The sequence below is a fragment of the Catharus ustulatus genome, chromosome 1 (genome assembly GCF_009819885.2).
Source record: "Catharus ustulatus isolate bCatUst1 chromosome 1, bCatUst1.pri.v2, whole genome shotgun sequence".
NCBI classification, from domain to species: Eukaryota; Metazoa; Chordata; class Aves; order Passeriformes; family Turdidae; genus Catharus; species Catharus ustulatus.
In genome coordinates, this window is record NC_046221.1 from 58,371,230 (window position 1) to 58,385,806 (window position 14,577).

The 14,577-nt window shown below is 42.3% G+C and overlaps 1 protein-coding gene across 1 annotated transcript in view; it reads left to right on the forward strand.

Annotated features, from left to right (window-relative positions):
• ITGA9 (integrin subunit alpha 9) overlaps nt 1-14,577 on the forward strand; it is a 227,338-nt gene that overhangs the window by 17,097 nt on the left and 195,664 nt on the right. The window contains exons 4-8 of the mRNA XM_033077526.1: nt 483-606; nt 6,604-6,671; nt 8,897-9,026; nt 10,546-10,631; nt 13,039-13,107. Of these exons, the coding sequence (XP_032933417.1) occupies nt 483-606; nt 6,604-6,671; nt 8,897-9,026; nt 10,546-10,631; nt 13,039-13,107 (477 nt within the window). The remainder of the gene's footprint in view (nt 1-482; nt 607-6,603; nt 6,672-8,896; nt 9,027-10,545; nt 10,632-13,038; nt 13,108-14,577) is intronic.

Consider the following 14,577-nt stretch of genomic DNA (forward strand, 5'->3'; position numbering starts at 1 on the left):
TAAATTCACTACCAGTAAGCAAGCTCAGCACATCTGTCACCAGAGCGCAGAGCTGTCTTTCTCAGTGGAGACCAACCTTTGACTCACGCTTGCATTATTTGGTAGTTTAACCTTCCAAGTATTCTCAGTGTCTGTATTTCTGTTTTTCACCTTTTGTTGGGTTGTGTTAGTGCATCGTTAGTTAGGAAAGCTTTATTGTCTGCAAAGGTTTATGCACAGTCAGACTTTGAAATTTCCAGAGTAGGCTCTGAGACCTTGTTTTCCTAGTTATACACATGTGAAAGCTGAGATCTGAGTTGCCAGGTCAATGTCCTGAGCTGCAGAAGCTAACAGTAAGAAGATACTTTATCTAGAAACAGTGGAATGTAAGGAGAGTACAATGGGTTTGTGGATGATGAGTGGTCCTGCCCATGCTTGCTCTGCCTTGGTCAGTGATCTCCTGTGGCTCTGGGCCAATAACCCATGTTGTATGATCTGTTCAGGCATGTGCACACCGCTGGAAAAACATCTACTATGAGACAGAGTACATCTTGCCCCATGGCTTCTGCAACATCATTCCTCCCGATCTACAGTCCAAAGGGAAGAAGCTCTTGCCCTGCTATGAAGGTAAGGAGTCAGACCAGGAGTGGAGCTTATAATGTCCCTTGCTATGCTTCTAGTACTACAGTAACCTTCTCTACTGATTCGTTTTTTTTGTTTGTTTTGTTTGGGCTTTTTTTGGTAACATGTGGCTGCCTTGTGGTGCAGCTGTGGTGGCAGATGGGTTTTGGATGAAGTTGGGACAGTAGCACAGTGACTGGGCTCTGTGGCTGGTAAAGTGTATGGTAGCACTTTACTGGAGGAATAGCAAGTTTCTGAATTGTGTTTTGAGGCAGCGGCTCTTCCCTTAGGTAAATAATGAGAAGACACTGATGTGGGCTTGGTCTCTTATGCTTCACTGTGACATGGAATGAAAATCCTAAATTATGTTGCAATTGTGCAATTTGCCTGTCTTATGGAAACACTTCCATTTTTATATTGTCATTTATCAGAGGATTGGGATATGGGACAGGGAGAAGGGTTACTTTCCTCACTTTGGGGTACTTCTGCAACAATTTATATTGAATTGCTGCTGTGTTAAGGTATGGGTTTGAGGTGAATGCAGAGGGAGGACTCTGAGCCATGGGTGGCTGTGCCTTTTGGTTCTGCATCAAGTCCCGTGTGCCATCTTTTTAATTTCTCCTTCTCTAGTGCATGTGAGACTTTTATGCATGTTTTTAAAGACTTCAGAAGACAGAGTCCTCTTAGTCAACAGCAATTAACTAAACTAGAAGCACAAGTGTATTTTTAGGTAGAAGATATGGTATCTCCTAAGATTCTTTGCCTTGAGAGGAACATTTTGCGGAAAGAACCCTTGCTTCCTCCTTTCTTTTGCTTCTTCATTGTAGGAGCCCGAGGAAATGGGTGATTTTGGAGGACAAAACACAGTAGAGTTTGTTGTGGGCAAGACTTCTGATTTTACTGACTTACTTTTAAGTGTTTGCCTTCCTGTCCATAGCTGGCAGCAGGCTTGCTGCTGGCATTAGTAAGTTGGAGAGGGATAAGGCAGTGGGTGTCCTGGCAAGTTTCTCTGTTGATGTTGAGAGGCCAGGTCCCAGCTTGGTGGCCTGTAAAGCCAGGTCTGTGACAGAACCGTGTCTGTCTCATGCTCACTCTTCTGAGGTGGCTCCTCACCTCCCTCTGGGCTTTGCTTAGGAATTTGCCTTTGCAAACTCACACACCTTTTGGAGATGGCATACACTTGTGCACTGAGTGCTTCCCTACCCTGAGCTTGGTCATTATTTGATATGTGAGAAGTTTTGAGGGACTTGTCCCAGCCATGCTAGCTGCTGTTCAGCAGGGTACCTGTAAGCTATGTAAGCCTTCCTGTCATGAGTACTGCCCTACTGTATTTGTCCTTTCCTGTCTCCCTGCCCTCCCTGTTACTGTCAGGAAAATCAGGATAAGGCCTGACACTGATGTCATACACTGCAAATCATCTGATATTAACTTTATGGACAATGTACACAGGCAGAGATGCCAATGGGGCTCCCTGTAAGCCTTTGTTACTGCTCCTGCACTGCCCAAAACCATGGTGGGGATGTGGTTTCTGAAAGAGAGGAATCACTTGTGTTTATCTATGTGTCATGTTTTTGGAGTAAAACTACTGTTAATCTGACAGGATATTTGCCAGGAATTGCTAAAAAATAGAAACGTGTGGGCCTAGTACATGTAGAGCAGCCAATGGAAAGTTGGCAGGGTTGATGCAGTACTATGCTGGCTTAATTTCACTGCATGGTAAAGTGAAAATTGAAAGTTTGAGACTGATTTCCACCCATCCCCCTCACCCCATCAGACATGAAGTCACAGTGTCATAAGGAATGGCTGCAGTTGTTTACTCCTGATTCTTTAAATTTCAATGAAGCAAGCTCCAAGAGAGATAGCTGTGGTGTGTCACACAGAGGAGTTCATTGTTTAAGGTTTGCTGTGAAATAAGTTTTGCAGTCATCCTTGTAACTTTTCTCCTTCACGTTCTGGAAGGAGCAGAATAATTTTCCTTCACTGACGCTGATGAATGGCTAGTGCAAAGCAGTCAGAGTCTGAAGTGCTTCTGCACTGACAGCCTCTGTGGCCATTGCTGGGAGGCTGCCAGGCTGTGGCTGCACACCCTGCCCTAGAACACGTGCCTTTGCCTGTCAAGATTCCAGCATCTCAGCCTTCTCTAGATCTCACCATGTGCAAATAGGGGTAGACAGTGGCGTGCTGGGTTCCAGAAACCCTGTTTTTAGTGCAGCTAAGGTGGTAAACCTCAGCTGGGGAAGGGTGCGGGCCAGTTGAGTGCACATCAGTGTCCACCCATGGAGGAAGTGGAAACTTCCTGACCAGATGGCACTGGTGCAACTGAGTCGTAGTCTCAATCCATCTTATTCTTGCCTAGCTTCCCTGGAAGGGCTGTCAGAAGTGTGGAATTGAGAGATAATCAGAGCACAGCAGCAATCTCTCTGAGTAGGAACTAGTCTGGTTTAGATGAGCTTGGATGTCCTTTGTGGTATAGTTGATGTATGGTGCCACAGTTTTCCAGGCAATACTTTCCATTGGTTATTTTTCCCATAGTTTTAATGACTTTCCAAAAAAGGGAGCTACCTCTTCATTCCCCCAATGCATTTGGTTTGCAAAGAACGATGGTTGTTGTGTGTACTGTGAGAGGCAGTCCAGCTGATGAGGACAGCTGGAATGGTTTCCTACTCTTCTGTGGTAAGAATTGATGGTGGGAGTGGGGAAGACTGATGGTCCCTTTGGTTAGTAAATAAGGGGAACACCACATGCCCTGCCTCCAAAATAAAAAGTAATTTTTCCCACAGGTCCAAACCACATTTGGTTTTCTGGGAGCCATCGAAACATCCCTGCTTTGTGGTGGAAACTCAGTATCACAATGCTAGGTCAGAAAGATTAGTATTGTTTCTTTCTAGAGTAGTGAAACACTGTAAGAGGGGAAACAAAAAGCTTTCAACCATGTGATAGTTTACATCTTTGAGGACAATAGATTATTTTATTGTGCTCTGTAGCTCAGCTTATGTTATGGCACTGAAATTTGCTTAGAGACTGGCAGAGAGTTCTGTTCAAAGGAAAAGTTCAGGACCTTCAGAATTCTCACACATCAAAGCTTATTCTTTTTGCTTGTGTGTTTTATGCAATTACTTGTTCCTGGGCCTCACTTCTCTTGTAACCTGAGATCATCCTGGCTACAAACCACTGCCATCTTCTCTTTTTTCCTGTATGTGTTATTCATGGCACATCTTCGAAGTTGCACAGGCTGCAACTTCCTCCAGACTCAGCCTTATGCTGCTTTGCTGTCAGCTTCTGCTGCAGCAGTTTCATGGCTTGCAGTCTCTGTAATCAGGAATGCACAGGAGTTGGCAGGCAGAGAAGAAAGAGTAAAGAAGTGTAGAAACAACAAATTTGTCCTTGACTGCAGTTATTCCCTTGAACTATGTGAAAAGAAAAAGAATTTAACCTCATGCAAAGGTTGTTATTCAGGTATATTTTGTTATTCACAAAAACTGTGAGCTGATACAATAACTGCACAATTTCCATCCAGTTGGTTGCTTTACTTTGTGGCTGGCTGGCTATGTGGTAGGAGTGACAGCTGTCACTACTGTGCACTGGAGGCAAGGTGGAAGCAATCTTGGTTTTCATCCCTTTGGGGCTCATCCATTGCTTGGGAGAGGCAGACTGGCTCTAGGGGGCAGACAGAAGTCTGTGGTCCTGGGATGTGACCATCTAGGATGGATGGCACCCCTCGGTCCTGGGTGCATGGGTGGAAAGGAATCTTGCTTGGGTGTGGAGGCAGGTGTACATCACTGCAGGTAGGAGTTAGGGGGCAGACAAGGAGGGGTAGTTTTGTGCTGAAAGGGTTAGGCAGAAAAGCCGGGAGCCCAGTGTCTGTCTGTACTGGACTACTGGCTCCTTGGGGAGGACTAAATCTGTCTGGATTCTCCCCAAAATGTGGTGTGCTGATCTCTCCTCTATGTCACTAGAGGTTTAAATTCTCAAATAGCCCCAATGTCTGAGGTGTTTGGCCTCTGTGCTTACATTTCCACTTGTGAAATGTTATGGCCTTGGCAGTGAAGACTGAAGTAAAGAGGGCCTGAAGACAGCAAATGTCACTCCAGACTTCAAAAGAGGCAGCCGAAGAAACCATTCAATATTTCAGCCTTCTCTGCCATTTCTGTTGCAAGCGGTCCCTGTTCCCATTCAGCAGTGGGCCCTACATTTTGCTTAGTATCCTTTTGTTGATGATTCATGATTCATCTGAAGAAGCCCTTCTTGTTAGCCCTGATAATCTTCACCAGATTTAATTCCAAGTGGGCCTTGACCTTCCTCGTTGCATTGTGCAAGGGTAGGGATCCTGCTGCAGGGAATGCAGGGCTTTTAAGGACATGCACGGAATTATTTTTCAGGAAATGCTGGGAGGAGGAATCTCTTCTCCTTGGCTCTTGTAATGAAAAAAATGTTCACATTGATAAAGAAATATTTTTCCCCAGGCAAGTATTGCCTGGAGAATCTGTATATGGAGAGTTAGAAATTCAGAAGCCCAACACTTGCTGAATAGCTATGGGCTGATATGGGCTTCAGTTCTCAGTGGAATTGTCATGTATTACCACTAGGAGAGCCAGCTGTGCTTCTGGTCTGCTGGGATGCATATCTGCTTTGGCAGGGCCCCACCTTGGCCAAGACTGTTAGGCATTTGGACTGTAATTTGTGGATCAAGTCTCTGTTCTGCATGGTGTCTACAGCTGAACCTCTCCCTGTGCAACTGATATGACCTTAGCAAATGTCTGAAATTCTGAACATCTTTATGATGTTAGGAAAAGACTGTATGTAATGCAGAAGGGAGAATGGTGTGTGTGTGTTTGTGTATGTATGTCTACATAAAATACTTTGAAAGAAGCAGCAGTTTTTATAATTAATTCCTTCTGATCTTCAATAAGACAAAATGTAATTCCAAAGGAACTTGCTTGGTTCCAGAGGCAGTTTGCTCATTGATTTTATTATAATTGTTGTCAGCAACAAGTTAATGGGGCTTTAAAAGTATAAAAAAGTTTAATGGTTATCAGGTTATATGGTAAATTACTTTTGAACATTAATTACTGTAACATATAGAAAATAGTGATAACACAGTAGATATTTGAAAATAATGCTCTGGAAAAAAAAACTCTGATCCAGCTGCAAGTTTCAAATACTTCCAAGATGAAAATATTTGAGTTAGGGCAGGGTGGAAAGTGATTTTCTTTTTTTTGTTCCTATTTTTCCTACTCCCCACCCTGAACTTAATGTATTCCTAGAAATTTTTTTTTTCCTCATCATCAAAAAGAATAAAAATTCCTCAGGTTTGACAGGGCAAATGATTGCTATGTAAAATCCATAAACAAAACCTGTCGGGTGCTAGTTGGGCTCCCTGTGAGCTGGGAGCTCTGAGCATGTGGCCACGAAAAGCTGCAGATCTAAACATCCTGCAAAAGAGACTGTTGTCTGATCATGTAGAAACACATGGCTTTTCCTTAGTCACTGTTTTTTTCCTGGAGCTTGTGTCCTGAAGCACCCTCACCAGAAATATTTTTGGGGCCTTTGACTGTCATTGTAGGGGAAGATCACTTTAGTTCTCTGAGATAGAAATGGGCCTGAGAGTTAAAACCTGCAAGTGCAGAGTCTATAGCACACAGGCATGTGCATCACTTTTTGCTCCCCCTTTCCGAGCTGTGGTGATCTGCCACAGATGGAAGCCTCTTCTAATGCACCTGTACTGGAGTGATGTTGCTGCTCTTTTCGTGCTACTGTGGTACTGCTTGTTTAGCATCTCTGTAGGAGCACTCTGGCCTCTCTCCCCAGCTGGCTGCTTGTGGTGCTGCCTGGTGTGGGTGAGTATGCTGCATGGTGCACGTTGGTGGCTGATGCCCTGATGAAACCCAGGAGCCCTGCATGCTGGTGTCTCTCCAGGCTGTGTGAGTAGCAATGCAGGTGGCTCGGGTGAAGAGTGTGTGGCAGGGATGACCACAGTTTGTTTTCTTCCCTTCTTCCATCCAGAGTACAAGAAGAAGTATGGGGAGGAGCATGGTTCATGCCAGGCAGGGATCGCAGGCTTCTTCACTGAGGTGAGCCGGGGCACAGCATGGAAGGGTTGGGGTGGTTGGTAAGTGGCTCTCCTGTTGCATGCCCCAGGAGGAGATTCCCAAGCATGGCTTGGACAGTGGGCTGAGCACTGAGAATGGTCCCTTCCTGCCAGCAAACACCCTCCTGCCTTGTCCATCTTCTCAGGTGTCTGTTTCTTGTACAGTGACTGCTCCAGTGGTTCATACATGTGTGTATGTGTCTCGCAAGGTCTGTAGATGAGTATAAATGAATTGACTCTGGAAATGTCTCTAGGGAATATTCTTATTATGTACATCCCAAAACTTGCATAGAGGTATTCCTGTCTCTCATTAGCTCTTTACTGTAAGTGGTAATGTGAAACAGTCTTTCCTGAATCCTTTTGTTTATGTATGTGTACATGTGCATGAATACAATGCACATACATACAGAAGAAAAACACTTTTTTCAGTTCTGCTACATTTCTTTGTTGCAGAAAGATGGAGAAAAAATAGTGTGGTAGAACAACTGTGGTGCATATATTCTAAATACTTGGCCACACTGTTTTCTGAGCAGAAGTCTATCAGCCATGTTTCAATTTTGTCAAGAATTAATTTGTTGCCTTTTGCATGTTGGGGTTTTTTTTGGTGTTAATGTTGGCTTTTTTGCTTGTTTGTTTTGGTTTTATTTTAAATTTAAGAACATGTACCCACTCCTAATTATATATATGTATTGATCTGCAGAATATGTTGTCCAGGCTGATACAAATAGAATAAAGGCTTTCTCTTTCAGAAATTGCCTTCTGCCATTTCAGTAAACTGGGATGGAAAGCAATGCTGCCACAAGGGCACTGTCTGATAACTGCGTGTTCAGCCAGCAGCAGCTGTTTCCTGACTTGTCTTCTCTCCCCAGCCTGTTTCTGTTCCCAGGCTTAAATTCTCCTTTGTTACCCTAGTTCAAAAGATACCTTTGAACTTTTATCACTTCAACCTGATGGCAGCAGGAAATGCAGATAAAAATTTGACCTTTTTGGGTCAAACAGGCGATCCTCTATCATATAATCAGTTCTGTGGATGGTAGTTGTTCCTGTCAGTAAGTGACCTGACAGGTATGACCCATAATGAGGAAAAAGCTGTTTCTAAGCACATCCTGCTCTTTGGTTGGTTTTGCAGTCCTGTCCCTGTAGTCTTATTAGGAGAATCCTTTGTTTTACATCTCCCCTCGACTGGAACTGGTCACCTGAAGGGGACTCGGATATGATAGCAATTTCTCACAAGGATGGAGTCCACCCATGGCTTTGCATTGAATGGAGATGTGAGGAAAGCAGCTGTTCACATGTCTTCTTGGGGGGTGGACAACTTCCTGGGCTTAATGCTCCTCAGGCTTAGCTTAATTTGGTCTCTTGCTGGAGGTATATAAAGCCACATCCAGGAGGAAGGTTTTTCTGCAAGGATGCAGTATGTTTTGAGACAACATTTTGTGAATTTGTCTTGAATATAAATGTACCTTGGATTTTGACTCAAAAGCATTATCCTACCTTTGAATGCTGGATCAAGGTGTGCCTGATTTCTATGGTCTTTTGAAATGCTCAATCACTCTGGTTGTCTGTAATGATCCCAAGCCATTTCATGATGCTAGGATGACTCTATACCCAGGTTGTCTCTCAAAGAACAGTGTGTCTGATGACAGAGCTGGGCAAAATGTTCCACCTAGAACATAACGCACATCCTGGTTGTGGAGTGCATGGCAGCTGTCTAGCTTCCTAGTTGTAAATCAAAATCCTTTGTGATGTTTCCATCATGGTTGGTTAGTATAACCTGTCAGCCAGCATCAGGGCATGACCTGTAGCTGAGTGATGGGTTCTGGGTGGGCTGGAGTACTTCTGTCTCTGGGTCTTCTGAAAGATGTTTGGGAAAGGCAGCAAGTAGAGAGATTTTTTTGGAGAACTATGTTAGCAGGGGTGGGCTTGATGGTTAGTAAGGTTGAGGAAAGTCTTCTGTTGCAGCAGAAGAGCTGAGCAGAAGTGCCCATAAAAGGGCAGTGCATCTCTAGGGTATGTGCAGTGACCTCCATGTTTGGGAAGAAGAAAGGATATTGTCCAAATGCACATAGAATGGAGGTTGTTACAGATGGACTTATTATTGGTGTTTTAAATAAATATTCTATCCCTCCTCCATTCATGTGTGAAGTTTTGATTGTTATTTTTTCCTCCTACCCTTTTCCCCCCACACTCCTGTTTTTCCTGTTGTAGGAACTGGTTATCATGGGGGCACCAGGATCTTATTATTGGACAGGAACTGTCAAAGTACTGAATCTCACTGACAACACTTACTACAAGCTGAATGATGATGCTGTGATAGCCAGGAGGTACACATACCTTGGTAAGCAGCTCTCTAGTGCTCACTGCGAATGCGAAGCTGTCCAACAATGTATTTCAAGGCTTTGATGCTACAAAGTCGATACTGGCTTTTTCTATGGTGATGTAGAGTGTTTTTATAAAAAGTGTGAAAGGAAGAATATTTGAATTAAAGTGATAGTTATTTGGAAGCAAATAAGCATTTAAAATACTCAGTTCTTCTCTCCTTGTTCTAACACCTGCTGCCGCACTTTGCTGTAATTTTTTTACTAATATAGAATAGGCATTTTAGTTGAACAGCACATTGGATTGTGGTGGCCTTCTTAACATTCCTGCCTTTACCCTGTAACAGGCAAATTATTTTTCACTAAACTGTATGTGTGCTTACATGTGCCTTTAAAATGGGTACAACAACAACTAATTACAGAATTTGCATTGCAGATGCTTTTATTTCAACAAAAATAACACTATCTAAATGTGTTATTGGCAACTAAAGGAAGTTGTGAAAGGTTTGGCTATAGGTACATGCTTAACTCAATTGGTTTTACGTGCTCTAAAACCAGCTAATGTCCCTAAAATGCTTAATGAAAAACTTCCATCTATTCTGAAGTGCCTAAGACTGTTGAGACCTAGAAAGCATTTCAGCAGTTTGATAATACTTGACTAAAGTCTTGCACCTCTCATTGTCCCCTTAACCTTTAATACTTAAAAAACCCATCATTTCAGTGATACTGCTTGGTGATAGTTAAATGAAGAGTAAATATTTACCTGTTTGCAGACATAAATAGGCTTTGCCACTGATAGGCTTGAATTATAGAGTTTACCATGTTGATGAGAGCCTCATAATTTGTAGCAAAAGGGCAAGGCAAATACCAAAGAGTCTTAGAAGGAAAACTACTCATCTTTAGTTATTATATATTTTAATATATCAAATAAAGCTGAATCTTTGATCTTTTTCTTTCAAATACACACCTTTTTCTTTGATATATCACCCATTTTTCTTCTTGCCTAGACAAAAGTCTTTTTAAGCTATTGACTTCTCTGGCCTCTTTGCCTGCTGTCCTCTTCTGTCTGCCCCAACCAAAAAGGAACATGATTTTCCAAGCCTTCCTGAGCAGTGATTTTAGCCAAAAGAGGACACTACTATCTGATCAAAGTGGGACTGTTTTTCTTTGACATGATACTTTCTCTGTGGTCATATGATTGCTTTTCTGTTTGTGTATGACTTTTCCTGTTTTACTGCTTCCCTCCTGTCTTGCTTTTGGCAAACTGCTCACAGTATGAGCTCCTTGTGTCACTTGGTCATCTCCACACACATGGCTTCCTTCTCTCAGCTTTTGGAAGGGTACTGGAGGGTGCACTCTCACTTCCCATCCCCATGCGCTTTTGAATATTGGTGCATCCTGAGCAGAATGGTTGTTGAACTCTTAAGTGCAGCCCCGGAGCAGTGAAGCCTTATAAGCCTGGCTGATCTGCTTCTCAGGCTCTTTTCTGTCATGGTTATATATTTATGTATGTATCTATTTACTTCCTTTACCACCCAGGATATGCGGTGACAGCAGGTCATTTCTCTCAGCCGACTACCACTGACATTGTAGGAGGAGCTCCCCAGGATGGAGGCATCGGAAAGGTGAGGCTCTTTATCAAGCAGTAATCTGGCTGGATGCAGCAGTGCATGAAAAGTAATATTGATACCGTTCTAACATGTACGAGAAGACAAGAGTTTTTTGTCTGTTATGAGCACTGAGCAGGAGAAAGATGAGGTAGTTTGAAGTTGTCAAATTTTCTCGACCTGTCCTTCCTGATGCCTTGCATCCTTTGCCCCCCTACCCTCTCTTTCCCACCCAATCCTTACAATACCCATTTTAATGAGACACAGGCAAGACGTATTTCATACTGCTTTTGTTAAGGATTTGTTAGATTTAGGTATTACTTAAAACTGAATTTTCATTACTTAAATGAAAATACTTGTAAAAGAAAATTTGTCTTCTACTACTTTTATTCACACGTGTCACTATTTCAGTATTTACTTCAAGGTAACATCTCTAATAGAATGTGATTAGATGATTTGATGCCATTTTTAAAACTTCATAATACATTGATGTTTAGTGTATTAGAGGCTGGTTTTTTTTGCCAGCTGTACTTAGAAATCTTGGTGATGGTGATAGTCTCTTAAGAAGGAAAGAAACAAAAGATATATATAGGTTCAATGTCCCAAAGATGTAGTGAATGGCTAGTCAGTTAGGCAAACCTAGTTCTCCTGTGATGAGTATCCATGTGCTGTTGGAAAACCTGGTTGAGGGTGAGCACCGTGACCTCCTATACTCTTCTAAACCGAAGGTGGAAAACAGTGGGAGTGGGGAGAGGGAGGGAAGGAATGTAAAGGATCTGCTTTTTTCTCTCTTCAAAATGCAATCCTTTGGGAACCACTTGCTTGATCAGAGATGTCCTGCTGCCCCCTTCCATTTTCTTCCCTTTGGCTGTCATGCTCTATAGTGACATGAGCTGTAGCTGAATCATAACAAGCAGTGAGAAGTCTTCACTACCAGGAACACTATCCTTTTCAGGCAGATTATTTTTGATAGTAACCATGTCCTGGGAGTAGCAGTGCTAGTGGGCAAAATGGGATAAAAGTAGAGGATGATCTTGGTACTTGATCTTGCATGACTAGGACATACAGGATATAGTAGCATCACAGTTGCTACTGAGAGGACATGTGCATGAGAAAGACAAAGTTTGCTTGTCCCTGGTGTTTGGTTATGGCTGCTGCAGTGCACCTTCCTTCCAAGCTGTTTTTTTTCTGTAGAACAGATTTAATTTCTCTACAAGGAGGAGAGTGGGGAGACACAGCTGCTAGCAAGAGATCCACAAGAAAGCCGCTGGCTCTGTAGTTTAAAGACTACTGCTCTAGTCATGAAAGCTTATGTTATTCTCCCTTGGCATGGGATGCAGGTAGCAGGAACACATGGCAAAGTGTCTGTAAGAGGTGCTATATACAGAACATTACAATGAGCAGTCCTGTTGTGCTTTCCAAACCACTCTAATAAGCTGATCTTTTCCACTTCTCTGATAGAAAGTGATTAGCATTGTCACACTGCAAAAGCTAGGGAGTCCTGTGTATGTAGAGCAATTGTCTACAGTAAACCTGTGTTGTGTTCTTAACTGAAAACAGCTTTGAACTCTGTCTCACTACCTGTTAATAACTCACCATGTATTCAGCTGTGTCCAGTGCTTAGCTCTGCCTCATGGCCTTGGAAGTAAGGGATCCTCTCTGTCCTACCAACTGTGTGAGCACCTGCTAGGAGGGAGCCTGTAAAATGCCTCGAGAGTCTCAAAGACTGACTGAACCAGCCTTTCTGTTGAAGGGCATCCTTTTCTACAAGCCAAGTGGTTTGCATCTTAAATTTTGGTACAAGATGTGCTCTTGAACTTGTATCATCAATACTTTTATCCCAGAATTCCATATCAAACAGTTTCTCCTGTGGAAATGAGCAATGAGTAGGCTTTGTTTGAATAGTTTTCTGTTTTAAAAATTGTTTCAGACAGAAACAATGGAAATGTTGTGGATGGTCTGATTGGGATTTCTTCTCTGACTGTTGCTAAAGCATCATGCAGTTTGCAGTGCAGTATGTGCAGGCACATTTTTGTGATAAGGTAATGTTAGATAAGGGAAGGGGAGCAGGGTTATACATTCTCAGTCTTGCCCTACTTATTTCCAGACAGTCCCCAGATGCCACTTTTTTGAGAGTTGGAAAGCTGCTTGGTTAGGTGCTTTTAAATGCACGCATGTACACATACCATAAGCATAACAAAAAAAGTAGGCAACAAGATAATATTCAAGTGTTTCTTAGGACAAGCCTGTGATTTTTCAGGACAGTGCAGAACTGTGTCATCTTTTGAAAGAAGACTGACCAGTAAAGTGGTCATGAAGTTGGATCCTGGCAATAGCCATGATCATGATTTAGATATTATTTAGAAAGCACAAGTGCTTCACAGTTAGAACTGGTTAACTTTTTTTTCGCTTTTTCACCTTTCAGGTTTATATTTTCAGAACGGACAGACAATCAGGGTCTCTAATAAAGATTTTTCAGACTTCAGGAAAAAAGGTGAGCATTTATATATGTGTGTTTTTATTAAGAGAGGTGTAGACAGGGTGGAAATAATAGGAGAGTCATCCTGGAGCATCATTTTCATTCCACTCCTTCAGAAATTGTCCAGCAAACCCTGTTACTTCTTATCCTCCCAGAAGAGCTAAACATATTTTACAGATCAGCTGTATGCCATTTCTTCTGTAGGAGGCATGACTGCAGTGTCTGCTCAATGCCCATGTGACTGAAATAAAAGGTCTTGCTGGAAACTGTAATAGTGCTTCTCTTTTTATGTGACTGTAGCAGGACCTCTGAGATGTGGGACATGGACCACCAGGTGAGCCTAGATGCAGAGATTTCCTCTTGGCAGATATCACTGTGAAATGTGGGTAACCTGGAGTTCAGTATAATATGCAAAGCTCCAGTCTGTTTTCCTGTGTTTTGCTGTGACAAGGGCAGTTACACTTTTGTGGAGGAGCAGTTTCATTGCCTTGATGGATGATGATTTCTCCCAACTATAAATCAGTCTTGCATTCTGTTCTTGAAACTGCTGTCTTAAAGCTGAACTGCCCTCCTCCTCCATGAAGTTCAGTGAATGCTAGTGAGATCTAGCTTCCCCAGTGTGGTGTAATGTTTGAATGGGGAGCAGCCTGTGTTCTTCATTTGGGAGCTTACTGGAGCTGCGTTGCAGGAGAAACAAAGTTGGCAGTATGTTTAGCTATAGGTAACAACAAGAAATACTTGGTAATAACTCGGTGATGAAATGATACCTCTTGTCTGGGGTCTCCTATGTTCTTCTGGAAGGAGAAGAAATACAAGAAAAAAAATTTCTGTAGGCTTTTGGCTCTGAGAAGACCTGCTACTCTCAGGAAGACCCAAAGTGTTTGCCTGTAACCTCAGGCTGGGAGTGTTACTGTATTTTGTTAGTTTTTTCCCCAGCATAGCACAGTTGCAGTATTTAAAAACTTGCCTGGAATAGGGGGATGTTAATTTACTAAATTTAACAAAATATGTGTAATGTAATTTAACAAAATTAACTACAAGAATGTGTAGGTGGGTGGTGTGACTTGTATTTTAGTGCCACTCCAAAATTTTACTTTCTCTGCACTAGCAGAATTACATGCATCTTGAAAGGAAAAGACCTCCCAGTTCATCCAGGGCATCTCCTGTGTTTGATTGCTTCCTGTTAATGTTTTTCCCTGTTGAGTTTTAATGTCCCTAAGGATGTGCTCCTGATTATTCCTCAACCTAATAAATGGAGCCATCAGGAAGTTTCTAGGTCTTAACCAAAACCTTTCCCTTTCAAATTTAATTGCTTTACTCTTATATGTAACCTACCTAATCAAGTATTTACATCCTCTAGAGTTCTTCTTCATTAGTATCTTCTACAAATTCTCTAAAATCCAAATGAAAATTTTATTTTAAAAATAAGGCTGTGCTAAATCACCTTTTTTGTTTGATTGTTATTTTTTGTTTTGTGGTAGAAGC